The 21,938-nt window shown below is 40.4% G+C and overlaps 1 protein-coding gene across 1 annotated transcript; it reads left to right on the top strand.

Moving 5' to 3' along the window:
* The first annotated feature begins 12,539 nt into the window (after positions 1–12,539).
* Positions 12,540–15,942, top strand: LOC111919380 (acidic leucine-rich nuclear phosphoprotein 32-related protein). Its single transcript, XM_023914970.3, has 2 exons — positions 12,540–13,874; positions 14,592–15,942. The coding sequence occupies exons 1-2, from the start codon at positions 12,762–12,764 to the stop codon at positions 14,892–14,894; spliced, it is 1,416 nt and encodes a 471-aa protein (XP_023770738.1). The 5' UTR covers positions 12,540–12,761; the 3' UTR covers positions 14,895–15,942.
* Positions 15,943–21,938: the final 5,996 nt, after the last annotated feature.

Below are 21,938 nucleotides of genomic sequence, written 5' to 3'. Positions count from 1 at the left end.
TATTGAGTTGATAGTCTAGGTTAACCTTTGTAACTCATTTTGAAGAAATGAAAAGGAATTATGTGAATATTATATGAATTATGTGTTTTATGCTTAATTATTAGGGCTTAATTAATTAAGAATAAAAATAAGCGTCAAAATTAAAGTGTGAGATAAGCCCGATATCTTTACATAAAGTTGTAGTGGTCGAAACAAGGATTTCGGGGATATAAAGAATACCAAAATCCGAGTTATAACGAAGAAGTTATGACCTGTCGAAGTTTCGCAACAAAACCGACACGGTGCTGAATGTCGTAAAAAGTGAGTTTTCGATAAACTACTTTTTAGCCTTCGTAATCTAAATAAAAGTCGTAGTATTCATTAAACCGAGAAGTTCGATAAAAAGAACGCCCAAATCTGATTTCGTATGAGGAAGTTATGATTTTTCGAAGTTTCAGCGTAGCAGTAGACAGCTAAAAACTCAAATTTTAGATCGAGCGATTTTTAGCCAACACAACCTAAACGAGAATTGAAGTCTCGTCATTAGGAGCACAACAGTAAAAAGTCTGACAAAAACGGACATCGGATGAAGAAGTTATGAATTTTTAACGGATTTCCTGTCCCGGTTTGTTAAAAATAATAATATAAAATTTAAAGTCAAAATTAGCCGACGAAGTCTAAACGGAAGTTGTAGATCGTAATTTTAGCTACACGTGCATATAAAGAACGTCAAAAACGGAGCTCATATGCGAAAGTTATGGATTTTTGAAGTTTTCGCGCGAAAACCGAGAAATTTCGCATAGTCACACTTTGCCACGTCACCCTCGCTTAGAATGTGACACTTGTCCTGCTGAGTCACTAGGCTGCTGAGTCACCAGGCTGCTGAGTCACCGAAACTGCTGAGTCATGCGAAGCCACGTGTCCTCTTCTGATTCGACCGAGGAGGAGGCCCAATCCGAAGCAGCCAGCTCCCCAGCCGAAGCTTCGCCCTGCTGCCGCGTGTGTCCGAGCCTCGCTTAGCCTAGCTCCGAGCCTCGCAGGTGCACCAGTAGACTCCGGTCCACTTAGAAGCCGCCAGCGAGCCCTCGCAGGTGCGAGCCATGTGCGAGCCTTCGCCTGCGAGCCTTCTCAGTCGTTGGATCAGAAGCTTCTCAGCCGTTGGATCAGAAGCTTCTCAGCCGTCCGATCAGAAGCTTCACCCTATAAATAGAAGGCTGCGAGCCTTCTCGGATATTTTTAAGAAATTGCCACTTTTAACCCCTAAACCCATATTTTCTTCATCTTAACATCCCGCAAAGCCCCGGTATCGATTGTAAAGCCCGGAATACCCCACGAAGTGCCCGAGAAGCCCGAAAATTTTATCTTTTCAGTTTCGAAGCCCGACTTTTGCAGAGCCCGGTTTCTCAATAAAACTCCCGGTTTTATTAGAAACGATCGTTTTAGGAAACGAATTGCTGCCCGGTTTTCACCAAAATAGGTGAGTGTGTAGTTACTTTCAATTTACACATAGATATGAAGTATTTACCTTGAAATACGTGTTATGTGTAAATATGCTAATTGTTCATTCGAGGTGAATCTTGAATTGATGTTTTATACAAGTTTTAAACTGTATCTGCTTTTTATCTACAAAATATGTTGGGTAGAACATGGGTAGATGAAATAGTTGATGTGTGTTAAAATGGTGAGAGGCCTCGATGTTGTTGTTGTTGTTGTTGTAGTCATCTAGTGGAGTATAGATGACGACCACAGACTTTCTAGATAGTCGAGTTGTAACAACGGAAATTTTTAAACAAATTTTTCATTTCAAAAGAAAGTATTTTCATCCAAAACAAGGCATAAACATTCAACGTGTCATATCATAATGCAAATCATATGAATCCCAAGATCATAAATCATCTATCAGTGTGTACAGATCACGTCGGCGCCTTCCCACGGTCCTCGCTGGTACCTGAAACACATACACAACAACTGTAAGCATAATCGCTTAGTGAGTTCCCCAAAATACAACTTACGCACATACGCCTTTTCAGGCCCTGACCTTCCGGTCCATGTGTCTCAAGGGACTTCCGTCCCTGCTGGGTAAACCTTCCGGTCCTACCCACGCCAACCCTTCGGTCCACACTACAATGCCTTCCGGCCCATAACATATTCGCCTTCCGGCCCATAACATAATGCCTTCCGGCCCACATTAAACATATCATACATAGCACATATAACAATTAACTTATCACATATAACACATATGTCTCATATCATATCCGACCTTCCGGTCACACAATCAAACCCTTCCGGGTATAGTATAGTGAGAAGACTCACCTCGTGAATATCGATAGCTAGCAAATCCCGAAATCACTCGTGCTCGATCCTCCGAGCTACAATCTCCCTATAACATCATACATCTCTTATTAACACTTTTTATCTCTAAGGTTGACTATCCCTAAGAAGTCAACACAAGTCAACTCTGGTCAACGGTCAACGGTCAACTTTGACCGGGCTCGGCGAGTGCACAAGGGCAACTCGGCGAGTCTAGACGTTTTCACCAACTCTCTAGGATTCCCTTCTTACACGTCGAGTACTCCCCCTGACTCGACGAGTTCCACCTGGAAGAATCGCGGGGCCACCCCGACTCAACTCGCCGAGTCTCAAGAACAACTCGGCGAGTCCCAGCTCGACTCAGTCCACCTGTCAACCCTCTCTAACTCACCCTGACTCACTGAGTCAACCTATGACTCGACTGGACCACTCACTGAGCGAACTCAAGCCAATCTTCAAGCTACTCGCCGAGCCTGCTCATCGGACTTGGCGAGTCCATACCATGCAACCACTCAAACTCGCTTCTAAGGTCAGATATGCTCCAAAAATTCATAGATCTGGCCTTCCTAGACTGATTCATCACGTAAAGCCCCTAACTTGGTGTCCATAACACACCCCATGGCTCATAAGTAGCATTTTGACCTAAGGCATAAGGATTCCAATCCAAAACCTCCATTGATTCCCAAAAAGCTTGGGCAAAGGGACACTCTGGACCTCCAAGGGTCCAGATCTATGGTCTAAATCGCTTAAGGGACCAAGGGAGCACAAGATCTAGCCACAAAAGGGTTCAATAAACCCTAAATCAATGTAAACATCAACATAGAAGAGGATAGCTCGAAGGTATTACCACAATAGTGATGCTCTGGACTCTAAACCCTCAGAAGATGGCTCCTCTTGCTTTCCCCTTAGCTGATTTTCCCTTTCCTTGCAAAATGACACCTCCAAGATCAATAATGGCCTCCTACTTTGCTCCAAACGCTCACACTCGATTAGGGTTTCACTCAAGGGACTGGTGAGCACAAATGACGGCCATAAGGCCCTTTAAATAGGTCCCAAACCCGAGAAATTAGGGTTTCATTAAACAGTGCGGACTCGCCGAGTGCATATCCTGGACTCGCCGAGTCCAGGCGAATCCCGCGCCCAGAATCGCGACCATACTCGGCGAGTCTGAGCTCCAACTCGCCGAGTCCCCTCTCAAAACACCAAAATCATAAACAATAAAGATACCTAGAAATCCGGGCTGTTACAATTCTCCCCCACTAGAACTAGACTTCGCCCTCGAAGTCTCGCTCCGAAAATAGCTCCGGATGCTGCTCCCGCATCTCGCGCTCCGGCTCCCAGGTCATCTCCGATCCCTTCCGGTGTTGCCACTGAACCAACACCAGAGGTACCTCCTTGTTCCTCAGAACCTTGATCTTCCGATCTCTGATGGCCACTGGTCTCTCGACATAATTCAAGCTCGCATCCACCTGAATATCCTCTAATGGAACCACTGCCGACTCATCGGCTATACACTTCCTCAATTGCGACACATGAAAAGTGTCGTGGATCTGCCCCAACTTTGCTGGCAACTCCAAAAGATAGGCTACCCGGCCTACCCTCGCAATCACACGAAATGGCCCAATATATCGGGGCCCCAACTTGCCCCTCTTCCTGAATCGAATCACTCCTTTCCAAGGGGAGACCTTAAGGAGAACGAAGTCGCCGACCTGAAACTCAAGCTCGGACCGGCGTCTGTCTGCATAACTCTTCTGTCGGCTCTGGGCGGTCAATAACCTCTGTCTGACCTGCTGAATCTGCTCTGTCGTCTGAAGCACGATCTCTGTACTGCCCATCACTCTCTGCCCAACCTCTCCCCAACAAATGGGGGTCCGACACCTCCTACCATACAACAGCTCAAAGGGTGGCATACCAATGCTCGAATGATGGATGTTGTTGTAGGAAAACTCTGCCAAGGGTAAATACGCATCCCAGCTACCCCCGAAATCTAATACACACGCTCGAAGCATGTCCTCAAGCGTCTGAATCGTCCGCTCGCTCTGGCCGTCTGTCTGGGGATGATACGCGGTACTAAAATGCAATCTAGTACCCAACTCCTCATGAAATTTCTTCCAGAATCTGGAAATGAAACGCACATCACGGTCCGAAACAATCGAGATCGACACCCCATGCCGAGATACCACTTCCCTCACATATATCTCCGCCAACTTCTCCGCTGAAGAACTCTCACTGATGGCAAGGAAGTGAGCGCTCTTCGTCAACCTATCCACAATCACCCAAATTGCATCAACTCCTCTGGCAGTCCTCGGCATTTGGTGATGAAATCCATGGTGATCTGTTCCCACTTCCACTCGGGAACCTCCAATGGCTGCAACTTGCCATGCGGTCTCTGGTGCTCGGCCTTGACCCTACGGCAGGTCAAGCACCTCTCAACAAACCAGGCGACGTCCCTCTTCATACAGGGCCACCAATACTCTTTCCTCAAATCCAAATACATCTTCGTGGCCCCCGGATGGATCGAAAATTTCGACCGATGAGCCTCTTCCATCAAAGTAGTACGCGTACCGCCCACAAACGGTACCCAAATCCGACCCTGAAAAGTCATAAGCCCTCGACCATCCGTAACGAACTCTGAAACCAAACCAACGACCCGTTCCCTCTTCTGCATCTCCGGTTGCACAGCCTCGGCCTGTGCCCCACGAATGGCATCCAGTACCGGTGCTATCACGGTCAATCTCAAACATACATCTCGCAGTGGAGTGCTCTCCGCCCTGCGGCTCAACGCATCGGCTACCACATTAGCCTTGCCTGGGTGGTACAGGATCTCACAATCATAATCCTTGACCACATCCAACCACCTCCTCTGACGCATATTTAGGTTGGGCTGATCCATCAAGTACTTCAAACTCTTATGGTCCGTGTATATCGTACACCGAACCCCATACAAGTAGTGACGCCAAATCTTGAGGGCGAACACTACTGCCCCCAACTCTAGATCATGTGTGGGATATCTCGTCTCATGAGGCTTTAGCTGCCTCGATGCATATGCTATCACATGTCCCCTCTGCATCAACACCGCACCCAGCCCCAAAATCGATGCATCACAATATACTACAAAATCATCCATCCCTTCCGGGAGAGCTAATACCGGGGCTTCGCACAACCTTTGGCGAAGTGTCTCAAAGGAGGTCTGCTGCTCGGGACCCCATGAGAAGGCAACACCCTTCCGGGTCAATATGGTGAACGGCACTGCGATCTTGGAGAAATCCTTGATAAATCTCCGATAATACCCTGCCAACCCAAGGAAGCTCCTGATCTCAGATGGTGACTTCGGCACCTCCCAACTCATCACTGCCTCAACCTTGGCCGGATCGACCAGAATCCCTTCCTGGTTAACGAGATGTCCTAGGAACTGAACCTCCCACAACCAGAAATCACACTTGGAGAACTTTGCATAAAGCTTCTCCGATCTCAAAACCCCAAGGACCTCCCTCAAATGCTCCTCATGCTGCTCTCTAGATCTCGAATACACCAGAATATCATCGATAAATACAATCACCGACCAATCCAACATCGGACTGCATACCCTGTTCATGAGATCCATGAACACAGCCGGGGCATTGGTGAGCCCAAAAGGCATCACCACAAACTCATAATGCCCATATCGCGTCCTGAACACTGTCTTTTGGACGTCCTCATCCCGCACTCTCACCTGATGATATCCCGACCTCAAATCGATCTTGGAAAACCAAGATGCTCCCTGCAATTGATCGAATAAATCGTCGATCCTCGGTAACGGGTAACGGTTCTTGACCGTCAGCTTGTTCAACTCCCGGTAATCAATGCACATCCGGTGTGAACCATCCTTCTTTTTGACGAACAGAATAGGTGCTCCCCACGGCGAGCTGCTCGGCCGAATGAATCCCTTCCCCAGCAACTCCTGAAGCTGCGAGGATAACTCTTGCATCTCTGGAGGTGCAAGACGATAAGGCACCTTAGCGATAGGCGCGGCCCCCAGAACCAAATCAATACCAAACTCCACTTGCCTCACAGGAGGTACACCCGGCAACTCCTCGGGAAAAACATCTGGAAACTCACGCACCACCGGAACCTCCTCAACTGAACTCGGTCTCTCGGAAGCCACCCGCGTATCCATCACATACGCCACAAAACCCTTACAGCGCTGTTGTAGACACTGCCTCGCCCTAGCGGCCGAACAAAAAGCTGATCCAGAACGTGTACCCTCGCCGTACACTGAAAGAACTCCCTCACTAGGGTCTCGTATGGTCACCAGCTGACGCTCACAGTCGATGACTGCACCAAATCGGCTCAACCAGTCCATGCCCACAATGACACAGACATCACCCATCGCAATAGGAATCAGATCAATTGGAAACTCAACCCCGAAAATCTCTAACACACATCTCTGGAGAACCTCCGTGGCACAAATCACTCTCTCATCTGCTATAGAAACTCTCAGAGGCCGACTCAACGGCTCACGACTAACACCGATCTGCTGACTAAAGGCCAAAGATACGAAAGACCGACTCGCACCCGAGTCAAATAACACTAAAGCAGGTACAGAGTTCACAAGGAAAGTACCTACGCATATTATAGCATAAGCATAATATCTCAACATCAAAATAAATAAATGAAATAAAGCATACCTGCCACAACATCGGGCGCAGCGCGGACCTCCTCCGCAGTCAGCTGGAAGGCTCTCCCACGAGCCCTCGGGGCCTCGGCCTTCACTGGTCGAGTCTCAGTAGCCTTGGCAGCAGGTGCAGATCCCTGAAGAAGCTGAGGGCACTCGGCCTTCTGATGGCCGGTCTGGTTGCAATGAAAGCAAACCATAAACCCCTTGGGGCAATCCCTAGCGATGTGTCCCTCCTTGCCACACTTGTAGCAAGCACCAGACCGACATGTCCCCTCGTGACCCTTGCCGCACTTTCCACAAGTGCGGCCCTTCGGACGTCCCGTCCTCGAATCGGCGGACTTAGTCCGCTTGGCTGCCGGCTGAGACTGAGCCGGCCGCCGATCCACCCGTTGAGACTCGGCCTCCTCCCTGTCCTGGGTCTCCAACTCGATCTCGCGCTTCCTGGCATTCGCCTGAAGCTCAGCAAAGGTATGATATGTGGAGTTCGACACGAACTCCCGGATATCCCTCCTCAACACACCCAAATACCGACTCATCCGAGCCTGCTCTGTGGACACCTGCTCGGGGCAGAACATCGCCCTCTCATGAAACTTCCGCGTGATCACCGTAACCGAATCAATACCCTGCCTGAGGGTCAAGAACTCCTGAACCAATCGTTCCCTCTCCACCGGCGGAACGTACTCGTCTCTGAACATAGAGGTAAACTTCTCCCACGTCACAGCTGAAATCTCTGCCAAAGTGAAGTTCGCCGTCACGAACTTCCACCAATCCTTCGCTCCCAGACGAAGCTGGTTCAAGGCGAACCGTACCCTCAGATGCTCCGGACATGAACAAGTGTAGAAGCATCCCTCGATATCAGCAATCCACCTCATCGCAGCGATCGGATCCTGCGTCCCGTCAAACTCAGGTGGCTTCGTGTTGCTGAACTCCCGAAACAGCAACGAGTCACCTCCCTGTGGCCTGGCAGCGGCCACAACTGCGGTAGCTGCAACGGCTGCAGCCTCAGTCAACGCGGCGTACCGCTCATCAAAGGTCTCCATCAAAGTGGTCTTAATAGACCCAAACATCTCCGGAATCTCGCCCCGGATCGCCGCAGCCACCTCCTCATGAATCATCTGTCGAATCTCCTCGTCACTCACACTGCTCGTACTCGGTCTGTGGCGTGGTCCAACCATGATGCCTTTGAAATACAACATAGAACTTATCAGAGACTCTATCGAGCATAATCGTACTCGATAACGCAACCCTACTCAGTCTCCGATACCTAGGGATTCCTACTTGGGTTGCCCACTGACCTGGTGTCTTCGGTAGTACGGGCCCAATACTACTGACCACACCGCATCAGCATTCATCCCAAGTTCTCCTCCCCAAACCCCGGATCGTGAGTACTCTATTCTTGTTATGCACTAACTACCCGCTCGCTATCACAACATCTCATAGCAACAGACTTCCCTAGACTAAGGCATCACAAATTAGGCCACTCTAGTCCTATCATGAATACCTAGTCTTCTAGCATGCATAACAATTCATATCATATCATATCTCTTAACACAACATTGTAAGAGTATTTTGGGGATCTTTACCGTTTGGGCACTGGCTGATCGTACACACTGCTTCATTCTTGTTTACCACAAATACTTTATAAAGATTTTATGCCTTTATTTTAAAAGTTTTCCTCAAGTCCTCGGTTTGAGTTCAGTTACGCCCAAAGGTGTACCCGAATCCCTCAAACCAAGGCTCTGATACCAATTTGTAACAACGGAAATTTTTAAACAAATTTTTCATTTCAAAAGAAAGTATTTTCATCCAAAACAAGGCATAAACATTCAACGTGTCATATCATAATACAAATCATATGAATCCCAATATCATAAATCATCTATCAGTGTGTACAGATCACGCCGACGCCTTCCCACGGTCCTCGCTAGTACCTGAAACACATACACAACAACTGTAAGCATAATCGCTTAGTGAGTTCCCCAAAATACAACTTACGCACATACGCCTTTCCAGGCCCTGACCTTCCGGTCCATGTGTCTCAGGGGACTTCCGTCCCTGCTGGGTAAACCTTCCGGTCCTACCCACGCCAACCCTTCGGTCCACACTACAATGCCTTCCGGCCCATAACATATTCGCCTTCCGGCCCATAACATAATGCCTTCCGGCCCACATTAAACATATCATACATAGCACATTTAACAATTAACTTATCACATATAACACATATGTCTCATATCATATCCGACCTTCCGGTCACACAATCAAACCCTTCCGGGTACAGTATAGTGAGAAGACTCACCTCGTGAATATCGATAGCTAGCAAATCCCGAAATCACTCGTGCTCGATCCTCCGAGCTACAATCTCCCTATAACATCATACATCTCTTATTAACACTTTTTATCTCTAAGGTTGACTATCCCTAAGAAGTCAACACAGGTCAACTCTGGTCAACGGTCAACTTTGATCGGACTCGGCGAGTGCACAAGGGCAACTCGACGAGTCTAGACGTTTTCACCAACTCTCTAGGATTCCCTTCTTACACGTCGAGTACTCCCCCTGACTCGACGAGTTCCAGTTGGAAGAATCGCGGGGCCACCCCGACTCAACTCGCCGAGTCTCAAGAACAACTCGGCGAGTCCCAGCTCGACTCAGTCCACCTGTCAACCCTCTCTAACTCACCCTGACTCACTGAGTCAACCTATGACTCGACTGGACCACTCACTGAGCGAACTCAAGGCAATCTTCAAGCTACTCGCCGAGCCTGCTCATCGGACTCGGCGAGTCCATACCATGCAATCACTCAAACTCGCTTCTAAGGTCAGATCTGCTCCAAAAATTCATAGATCTGGCCTTCCTAGACTGATTCATCACGTAAAGCCCCTAACTTGGTGTCCATAACACACCCCATGGCTCATAAGTAGCATTTTGACCTAAGGCATAAGGATTCCAATCCAAAACCTCCATTGATTCCCAAAAAGCTTGGGCAAAGGGACACTCTGGACCTCCAAGGGTCCAGATCTATGGTCTAAATCGCTTAAGGGACCAAGGGAGCACAAGATCTAGCCACAAAAGGGTTCAATAAACCCTAAATCAATGTAAACATCAACATAGAAGAGGATAGCTCGAAGGTATTACCACAATAGTGATGCTCTGGACTCCAAACCCTCAGAAGATGGCTCCTCTTGCTTTCCCCTTAGCTGATTTTCCCTTTCCTTGCAAAATGACACCTCCAAGATCAATAATGGCCTCCTACTTTGCTCCAAACGCTCACACTCGATTAGGGTTTCACTCAAGGGACTGGTGAGCACAAATGACGGCCATAAGGCCCTTTAAATAGGTCCCAAACCCGAGAAATTAGAGTTTCATTAAACAGCGCGGACTCGCCGAGTCCAGGCGAATCCCGCGCCCAGAATCGCGACCCTACTCGGTGAGTCTGAGCTCCAACTCGCCGAGTCCCCTCTCAAAACACCAAAATCATAAACAATAAAGATACCTGGAAATCCGGGCTGTTACACGAGTGGAACACTAGCAGGTTCGCAACCTGTAGGTGTTGATGAATTAAATGTTCATTGGCGTACTCCATCCCCCTCATGGTTGCCTTAAGGACATGTATGGCTGAGGAAACCCCTTAGCAGTAGTGTCCATCCCGATGATAATCCTTAGGCTAGGTCCCTTGTGATAGGTGTTTAGGGACGTATAGTGAGGACAACGGGAATGAGTAATCAGGGTTATTGTTGATTGGTGAACTTAATAAGTATATTATTATTGTGGGTTGAAAACCCTATATGCTCACCAGGCTCCCAAGCCTGACCCACTCAGTTTTATGATTACAGGTAGTGGACCCCGATCATAGTTGGAGGACGACGAGAGATTTTTGGATTATAGGCCAGTAGTTGTAAATAACTGTTGAAAGACTTATAATGTCTTGTTTATGCTTTTAATCTGTATCAGAACATGACATCCTAAAGTTTTGATATATATGGAAAATATATACCTTCTTAACGAAGGATTTTGATAAACTTTTATCATATGTTGTTTGGGGACCAATTCCGCAACATCTTTTAAAAAGATCTCTCTGATTTTACTTTAAAAAGCATAAATTAAATCGGTTTTTTCTGGCCGAGAAATATGGGGATGTCACACTTTTTGATTATTGCAATTTTGTTTTTTGGATTCACCAAAAACAAGAACAAAGTCGACATTAAACCAATTACATGAGCCTATAACTGTAGTAGCATGTTTGAAGAGAAAAACATATCAACAACCTTGATATTGGACAATATTCTCAAAGAGATACCGAAGAAGTACCTTGACGTACATTTTTTTTACTAATGAAATTGTGTTAGCAATCGAGTTGAATGCTTGATTAGACAACCATAGGCTGACGTTATAAGATAAAAGGATACAAACCAACAACGTCAAAACAAGTTATCATGTGTAAAATTGAAGTATTGAGGCAAACGATGAATGAGTACATGTAAGTATAAGGGATGAAACGTTATTCCTGATGGTGAGCTTCAAGTATTTGGGATCTATGGACTATGATCCACCAGGAGGGGTATGGATGTGTGGAAAACTTTATTGGATATGATACCGAATGCGACTATAAGCAATTCTTTGAGAGTGACGCAAAAAATGAAAAAAAAAGAAAAAGAAAAATAGGGAATGCTGGTTGAGGTGATATTGACATGTTATAAAGAGACCACCATCAACGACTGTGATGATAGTATAGTTAACGACAATTAATGGTAAAAAAAAAGATAACATCCTAGAAGGAAGTAAGATGATAATGTAATGCTATACACGAATGAATTTGTTCTTCCCGATGATATGATATCATATTGGAGGAAGTGAAACCTACATATTAGGTAGATGATCAAATCTTAGACCTCCTCTTTGTTTCAATTTCACTAAGCATATTTGACTTACTATCCCCTTATTTGTCTATTTTGAAGGTTATGAGATTCCTACACTTGTATTACGATTTACCCATAATTACGTCTTACTGTTCGACTTAATCTGCTCTTATTTAATTTTTACAAGTTCTCCTTCTCATCTGAATATCATCTACGTGTCACAAACCTTTACGCCAGTGTAGGAATGATTGCTGTCCAATTATTATAATGGATTTCCAAAGTTTGGTGTTGATGTTGTTGCTACAAGAGTTTAGATATTCTATAAAACAATGCTTGATTAAATTTTATTTTATGTCGATTACCAGCATATATTATCAAAGCTATATATATTTTGTATCGATAAAACATACAAAATCTAATTAGATTTGTACAAAAAAATTCAGTATATATAGTAATTTAGGAATTACTCAAATAGTCGACTAGTCGTATGCTGAAACAAAGACCGAAGTGGCAGAATTGTAAATATTTAGAATATCCGAGGCATATTCCTAAGGCCTCTAGTTTTCGTGAGAGCCAACAAACACACCATGCGCTGATCTCGACCGTTGATATTTCACACGTCAGCGATCCTTGCCTTCACGATCCGACGATGACAATTCCATTCCAATCCACAACCAGACAAAATATCTAAACTCTAGGGTTAGGTTTGTTTAACCCAAGCAATATGATTGTGTGATCACTCGGGGCTCCATTATCAGATTTTCAGAGGTACAATCTGAAAGTTTTTAGGGAGAATATACACCGGAAAAATTAGGGTTTAAGCAGTTTTGGTGTTGATTTCTGCAGAAATTAGGGTTAGACACTTGTCATCTAATCAGTTAGGGTTGTAATTTATGATATCGATTCTGTTAGGTTTTCATTCGTGTTGGTGAAAAAACTAAAATTTGAGCCGCTGATGGACGAGATCTGGGAGAGGGCGGTGGAGACAGCGTTAGACGGCCAAACAGATGTGGCATCGGTCCGGACGTTAACCCTCGACGGAGCGGTGAAGTGCGTGCACGGTCGTCTACCACATCCGTCTCTATTCCAGAAGTTTCCTCATCTACAACATCTATCAATTGCAAACATCGGTGTTTCATCACTTGAACAGTTCCCGCGCTTACAAAACCTCCAGAAGTTGATTTTATCAGACAACCGGATCGCCGGCGGTTTGGAATTTTTGGTTCACGCTGGTTTGGATTCGTTACGGGACCTCGATTTGTCGAATAATCGGATTCAAGAGATAGATGATTTGAGGCCGTTGGCTGAGCTACGGCTTGTTTCTCTTGATCTGTATGAGTGTCCGGTTACAAGGGTTAAAGATTACCGATCTAGAGTGTTCGGGTTGATTAAATCGTTGAAGTATTTAGATAAGATGGACGTTGATGAGAACGAGCGGCCTGAATCAGACGACGAGGACGACGACGACGAGGATGAAGATGACGACGAAGAGGAGGAGGAGGACGATCCTGGAAGCGGGGAGATCGATGGTGAGGAAAAGGGTCCGAATAGGTTGGCTAATGGTCATAACATCGGGCAAGATGGTGTAGTTGATGTGGATGAAGACGATGAAAGCGATGCAGATGAGGAAGAGGCTGAGATTGTGAGAGGGACTAATGGGAACGCGTCAAATTCGTTGGCTGGTCAGGCAAATGGTTTTCATGCCGAATCTGTTGATGTTGAAGACGACGATGATGATGGTGACGATGATAATGATTCAGATGAGATCGATGAAGAGGGTGAGGGCGATGGTGAAGGCGAGGAAGAGGACGATGTGGTTGAAGTTCATGAGATTGAAGATAGCGATGATGAAGAAGATGGGGTTGAAGATGACGATGAAGAGGATGACGATGAGGAAGTTGATAATGAAGATGTCACTGAGCCAGGGAGTACCGGGTGGTTAACTAGCACAGAAGGTGAGATTGATGGGCATGAACAAGGAGAGGAAGATGTAGACGAAGATGATGATGGAGAAACTGGAGAAGAGGAAATTGGTGTTTTTGAAGACGATGAAGAGGCTGAGGATGAGGTAGTATCTCTTTTCCTTGCTTTAATATTTTTTCAGCATGAATAATTATCGGTCTGCTTTTATGATTGTTGCATCTCATCTCATTTTATCTCATCTGATATGATTTGTTGATAATATTTATTAGTATTCATACCATAAGGTATAAGCCCATAGTTTTTGGTGATTGTTGTTTAGAAGCAATTCTTAAACTTCAATTTACTGTCTTTAATGTCGTTTTGGTGCATCTTTACAGTTTTAAGTAGGTGGGTTTTGTATAAAATTAAAAGGTCTCTAAAACTTTCTTTATTTTGGGTGTTTTTTATTTGGATTTTATGGGTAGGAGGTAAAATAACAAGATAAAATATGTAAACTTTCTGTTATATTTTTGTTGATGAATATGTCTGATGATAATGAGGGTGAAATGGGTTTTTATTGTCACTGATATTGGCTATTATTAGAAAGCTTAGATCCTCTTTCTGCTCTAATTGGATTATCATGCCAAAATCTTTTATTTCTTGTTTTCGATTTTCCATAATGAATTTTAGGAACTTGATCATAACAAGCTTCAGTTTTTATGTATGTAAACTGTTATTTGCAAGGTGGGTTATGTTTAAATCTGAAATTAGGTTACATTCAATCTCACATATATTGGAAAACAAGATTTTCTTTTTTGGCAAAATGATATATGGGATTTTTGTGCAAGTTTGTGATGTGATTTTTGTTTGAATGGTGACACAGGAAGAGGAAGAGGAAGAAGATGAAGATGTAGGTACAGGGTACCTGGTACAACCAGTTGCACAGGTGGCAGAAGATGGAGTAATTGGAGGAGATGAAGAAGATGATCCAGAAGTTGAAGAAGAAGAAGATGATGAAGATGAAGATGATGATGATGATGCAGATGAGGATGATGATGATGATGTTGGGATGCAGCCTCCATCTTCATCAAGTAAACGAAAAAGAGACGGGGATGATGATGGTGGTGGTGGTGGTGATGATGATGATGATGGTCTTGTTCATCCAAAATCATCAAAGCAAAACTAGCTATTAGATGAAGAAAGATAAAGATGAAAGATGAATGAATGATTGAAGTTGAAGAATGGTGTGGGAAGAGGGAGAGTGGTAATGAGGGGTTTTTTTCTTGAAAAAAGTGTAAACTAATGTGTTTTGAGAATTTACTACTAGTACAACAAGTAGAAAAACCCTTTGTTTTTTAATGAAAAAGAGAGTAGAAAGGATTTTGAAGAAGGGAAAACAAAGCAAAGCATGTAAAGTAAAGTGGTTTGGATTGGGTGATGATGATGATGATGATGATGATGATGATGATGGGAAAAGACGTTTGATTTAAAAGTTATATATATATATAGTAAAGTAATAGTGTAGTATCCGTTGTTGAAATGAGAATTCAAAAGGTAGTTGATGATGATAAGAGGGAAACGCCAACAAACAATCTTATTTGAAAGACAGTTGAGTTGAGTGAAGCCTAAAGAAATTTTTGAAAATGGAGGGAATTTGGTATAGAAAGAGGCACTCAAACGAAACGTACAAAAAAATATAATTAAAATAAGGAAGAAGGGAAAGAGGGTTTGGGTTTGGGTTTGAGTTTGAGTTTGAGATCCATGACATGTGATCATGTGATGTGGTAGTACTTGAAAGAAAGTTGGAACATTAAAAAAAAAGGTTCCAAATTGGGAGAATGGGGCGGGTATATATGCATGCATGCGTCAACTTACTTGCAAATGGACTCTTTCTCTCGAGTCTTTGAGATGAGATGGAGAGTGGTTTTCGGATCAAATTCGCAAATGCTGCGGCTCAACAGCTGGACTCGGCGGCTGGTAGCGTCACTTGGCTTGGCTTGGCTTGGATTGTACTTGACCTTTATCAACATAATTTTTGTGGTACTCAAGTTGTACACGTAGATGTTGATTCGCTTTCTCTTCTCTACCAACAAGTAGATCCCTTTATTTAGATTTCAATTTTAGTTTCTTTTATTGTACTCTGTTATAGTGTTACTTTTTATTTCCTTTTCGTTTGTAAATAAAATTACATAATTAGTCCTTATGTGTTAATAAAATTTGTATTTTTGTTCTAACTTTCAAACTCACGCTTAATTAATCCCATGAGTTGTTTTTGTTCCATACTAACGATTTGTATGATAATTGCACTTCAAATCCTTTTTTTTTTTTTTTTTTTTTTCCTATCTACTTTCATAGATTTTACAACCATGTAAAATAACTAAATTGTTCTTATTTAAATTTTAAACATACTTTTTTAGTGATATTGTTTAAAATATTATTAAATATGGTCATAAGCCATGTCCTAACCCATATGCTATCAATGCTTTATGTTGACTACTTGACTATAGTTATTTCCAAACGACTAACACAGTGTCACAATCCATCTCTTCCTCTCTAAAATCCATGAACGATTGGACTTGTAGATTCTCCAATGAATGTGTATACATTTATCCGAAGTTCAGTGGTGCTCCGATGAATGGAATTGTTGAACGTAAACTTCAGTTGTATGATACAAGTTCTTAAAACTTTCTTTAGAGGCTCTTATTGATTAAGATGACGCACAACTTCGGAACTTCCTACCACACATGTAATTAAGTCGACCATGGATTGTTCAGATTTTGACTTCAAGATAAAAAAATTTCAACTCCAAACCGGTGGTGTGTTTTGATATTTGTAAAACAATTTTGCTTTTATAAGAGAAAATGATACATTAGGTTAATCTCACCACGCATTCCCAAAAAATAGCCAAATATTAGCAAAATCACCCAAATTACCACAGTTTTCGAAGGTCAACATATGTTAAATCTAGGTGGCGTTGTTTTTTTTTTTTTTTTTTTTTTTTTTTGAGATTTTTGTAGGTAATAAAATCTAGGATCCCTGCAGTTTTTTTGGATATTTTTCAGGTCACCCTTTTTGATCGGGAGAACCTAGATGGTCCGTGATGATTGTTAGACCAACAATAATAGACAAACTTTAACTTGAAAGATCAGTATTCCATTACAAGGGGAGAGTCCAATCATCAAACAATATGCTCGATGTAACGAAACATTCCATACTAGAAGATATTGCACCAAATTTACTCTATCCAAAGAAAAATCATGAAAACATAGTAGAAAATAAAGTAAGAAATGTGCATCGAGTATGTAGGGACAGTTTGGTAGAACTGTAGAGGGTCACAAATCTAGAACGTTTACCCAATTTGTATTTGAATTAGACACTTTCACCAAAACACCATATTCTTTTCTTATAATAAGTTTGATTAAATTATGTTTACAATCATCTTTCTTTCAACTAATACGACTTTCCGATATTCAAATAACGAGTGTCATATGTTTATGGATACCTATTGTGACAAAAAGACACTTTTTTTTAAATCAAAATGGAGTTAATATGCAAAAGTAATGAGAAAAAATTCTTCATTTTTTCCACCGAATAGTCTAGCTAAAAAAGTATGACTTATAGACATCTCAATCGAGAGTGTAATATGTCTATGCATAAACTTGTTACAAATAATAAAATTAAAAAAAACTATCAGCTCAAAAAAAAAACATTTCAGCTCAAAATTAATACAAAAATTCGATTCAATAGAAGTAAATACATTTTTATAAAATGTTTATCGTTATTTAAGGATATACAACTACTTTTAAACGTTGAATGACAACAATGCTAATTGTTTATGCGTAGAGGGCTTTTTGGTGATCTCACACCTAATAATTATGATGGAATTAAGCTTAATTTCTACTTTTATGTTAATGCTACTTATTACACCCTTATTCTAATAATAGTACATAGAAAATGTACGATATCCTGCTATCCATATGTAAAACAGTGATATTTGGAAAAACTTCAAAAACACCAATTATCCTACTTTGGAGCTTACAAAGCACTACTTCTCGATATTCATATACCGTGCGTGGTATGTCTATGGATATCCTTATTACAAAGAAGACAACGCAAAAAGTTTATGTCAAATGAATTTCATATGTGAAAGTTATGAAGGTTAAAAATTGGATCACTTTTTATTTTTTCACCGAATAACCTAATTTGAATTTAAAAAAGTATGACTTTACAATCTCCAAATTTGGAATTTGATAAGTCCATTGATAAGTCTTGTTAAAAAGAACATAATAAAAAAGTTAAGCTAAAACGAAGTTTATATAAAAGAATTATGGAGGCTAAACATTAGGCAAAAACCACAATTTTCACATATCGGCACTTGCAAAAATCTTAGATTTTAGTAGGTGCTCTATGACTATCTTCGTCATTTTTGGAAAATGGTTGGAAAAATTAATCTAATTACTCACTTTCTCTTATTATAATTAATAAATGTATATTTTGGGGAATTAAAAAAACTCAATAAATTTGTTGAAACATTTAATATGAATTGTTTTTTAAAAGATTAGTTTATAAAATATTTTTAGTTTGTGACAACTTAAAATAACACCAAAAAATACTTGGTTCGACAAACTAAACAAAATAAATTTCGACTTAATAATAGATTATCACTGTTGATTGAATTTGTAAGAAACAAAACTTGAGTTAATAATAATTGAATTCTTATATCAAATTAAATATATATCGCCCAAACAACCTATTTTCTAAATGAAATCACACACCGTTCATCACACTAACCCACAGACCCGCAAACCCATATAATTAAATGGGTTAGATGGGTCGTGTCCGAGTTGATGTTTTTGATGAGTTTTATAGGTTATAATTACATGTACAATGCGAAAAATCACTAAACAATTAACAGGGCCCAAACAACCTATAAGGATCTATGTCATAACACTTTGAAGGCAACATACTATGAACAACAAAACTATATGAATTCTAATATAATCAAAATCATGGAATTAAGGTTACATACCTTGGATTTATTGTAGTAAACAAATCACTTCAATCCCTTGTAGTTGTTGGTCTTGGAAAGTTTAGCACCAAAACAAGGATGCCTCTAATGGCTCACACCTAAACCCTAAAACTAGAAAAAGAGAGAGAAGAGAGGTATAATTTTCATTCATGTGCTTCTTGGAAAGAGTATGCACGAAATGTTTAGCTCTCAACGGGTCCTATTTATAGTTTAGGTAATTTGCAGGAAAAGCCAAATCTGAATTGATTAAATAATAGATTTAATCCCAAAGATATATCTTTTCGTGATAATGCAAAAGGAACGAATAAACTTTGACTACATAACTGTAACCTTTACTTATCGAATCATACATGATACTACGTTTTATAACATCATGTTTGATAAGTTTACACAACACCAATGCACATTCGACTTTCAAATAACAACTTATGTATCTTCGCTTGAAGAATAGACAATATTATCGTCTTACAATTACTCGTGATAAAATTAATGAAGCAATCTGTAAGTGTGAGTTTATCCAATACTCAAAATCTCCATTTTGTAAGTACTCATGAATATTGTAGCAATCTCATGTAATGCCCAATCTCTATGGACAATCTACAATCGATTCATGACAGTCTTAAGTCACTACTTACTTCCAAATGTATGAGCGACTGTAGAACTTTGAATAATAAAATTATTCAGGGAGTGAAACATTCAAAGTGAAACACAATAATAAATTAATTAACTATAATATCATACCCATTGAATATAAATAAATCAGTAATCAATTAACCACTTGAATTAAATTACATCGGTCATGCCATGTTATGAACATGCATACTATTCATCTCGATGGTCGTTTCTTTGTGAACATATCGACTGGAAATTAGTCCAGTGATGCTCAATTTACGGTTCCAAATTCTTATCATTGTATAAGATGTAGTGAAATTTCATCTTTACATGCATCGTCCTTTCACGATATTGAGTTTCTAAAGTCACAGAGACCGAACCTTCGATATTACAGAATGTTTCATTGTAATTAACTTGTTACTAGAAACAATTCCATGGTTACGAAGTCTCAAATCTAATATACATACACACACACACACACACACACATATATATATATATATATATATATATATATATATATATATATATATATATATATATATAGGGAAAGGATCAAATGAGAACACCTAAAAGGTTGAGAACGCGAGAACAAGTATATTTATTTGTGATTCCATGAATTAATTTGTGGAGAAATGATAAATTTCTATGCACAATCAACATGAATATGCTTTTTCTCTTCAATTCAAATTAAAGGCGTAAAAATTTATCATTTCTCCACAAATGAATACATGGAATCGCAAATGAATATACTTTGTTCTCGCATTCTCAACCTTTTTGGTGTTCTCATTTGATCCTACTCCTATATATATATATATATATATATATATATATATATATATATATATATATGGTTAAGAAAGTTATATTTTTATAAAAATAACGATAAAAACTTTTAATACATTGATTTATATGATAATATGCATTTTAATGTAGCAAATTTTAGACCCGTTAAGCTGTTATTTATTTTTATTTTGAGTTAATGTTATATATAATTTAATCTTTTGACATACTAAATGTATAAAGAACTTATATAGACCCATTACTCATAAATAAATCAATAACATTTGCATCACGAATTTGGCACAACCAATTTAAGACGAATTTAAATGAAGACTATTGAAAGGCTATTAGTATAAAATCTTAAGTTTTGAAGTTAAATACATTTATTCATTTACCGTTAAAAAAGAAATGTTCATTTAATCGGTTACAAAACTTACAATAGTTAAATGCTAAATAAGTTTCATTTTAAAAGTCTTATAAAAAGATGAAAGTGAGTGAAATAACTCACTAAGAACGCTTTTTAAAGGATTACGTGGTACGATTAGATCGAATAAGATCAAAACATTCACACAAAAATAACACATTCCATTATTTGAGTTTTTGAAGTTCAAAACTTTACATGGAACCAAGATCTCTTTCATTGTGTTTTTTTAGTTTCCTCATTGTTTGTTCAATTTATGTAGAAGTAAGATGCCTACAAGTCACAAATTTTGTATATTATGAATTAATTATTTGTACATTCAAGATTTTTTTTTATTTTAAAAATCTATTATTTATAATGTAACTGTCATTTTCATTGTTTTTGGGTGACTGTACAGGGGAAAGAATGGTGTGTGGCTCAAACCCATGCTTCTGAAGAACGACTAATCCAATTTATGAACGATAAATGTTTGTATATTGATTGTCGTCCCATTACATGGGGAGGGTCGTGTTATGAACCGAATACTGTGCGAAATCATGCATCATATGCTATTGACCTTAATTTTAGGGTTAATGGTGAATGTGATCCGAGTTTCGCCACTATAGCTGTTACTGATCCTTGTAAGTCATTTCCTATAATATTTTTATTTATGTGCATATTCTTTTTACGGCAATGATTTAAATTACGAGCAATGCATATTTGACAGTAAAGTATGGTTTTTGGATTTGGTTAACACATATTATGTTTTTATGTGTTGGTGCAGCTTTCCGTTCGTGTGTCTATCCATGAGAATTGACATCTCGATATGTTTCAATGATAGAGATTATAAGAATAATCTACATGTAATTTTCTTGATCAAAAAAATATGAAATGAAAATATTTGATGAATAAAAAGCCATTTAGAATTTTGTGCATTTACTTATCTTTAAATTGCAATCAAATTGTTAAACCAACGCAAACCAACTCATCGTAATTTGGGTACTCGATAATGCGTACGATAACAATGTATTTGTTAAACGAACGAACATGAACAAAAAAACTTGTTCGTTTATCATTTCTTGTTCGTTCATTTGTTCAGTTAACTTAAACGAACGAACATGAACAGAACGAACATGAACAAGCCTTCGTTCATGTTTGATCGGTTCGTTTACAACCCTAGGTAGAGGGTCACAAAGCGAGATCATTTACCTAATTTGTAATTGAATCAGACACTTTCACCAAAATGCCATATTCTTTTCCTATAATAAGTTTGATTAAATTTCGATTTTGATCATCTTTCTTTCAACTAGTATGACTTCCTGATATACAAATAACAAGTGTCATATGTCCATGTATACCTATTGCGACAAAAAGACAACTTTATTTCTATATCAAACGGAATTCGT

This window comes from Lactuca sativa, chromosome 3 (genome assembly GCF_002870075.4).
Source record: "Lactuca sativa cultivar Salinas chromosome 3, Lsat_Salinas_v11, whole genome shotgun sequence".
Classification (NCBI taxonomy): Eukaryota; Viridiplantae; Streptophyta; class Magnoliopsida; order Asterales; family Asteraceae; genus Lactuca; species Lactuca sativa.
The sequence above is the reverse complement of the archived record's forward strand: the minus strand, read 5'-3'. Positions and strand labels throughout refer to the sequence as shown.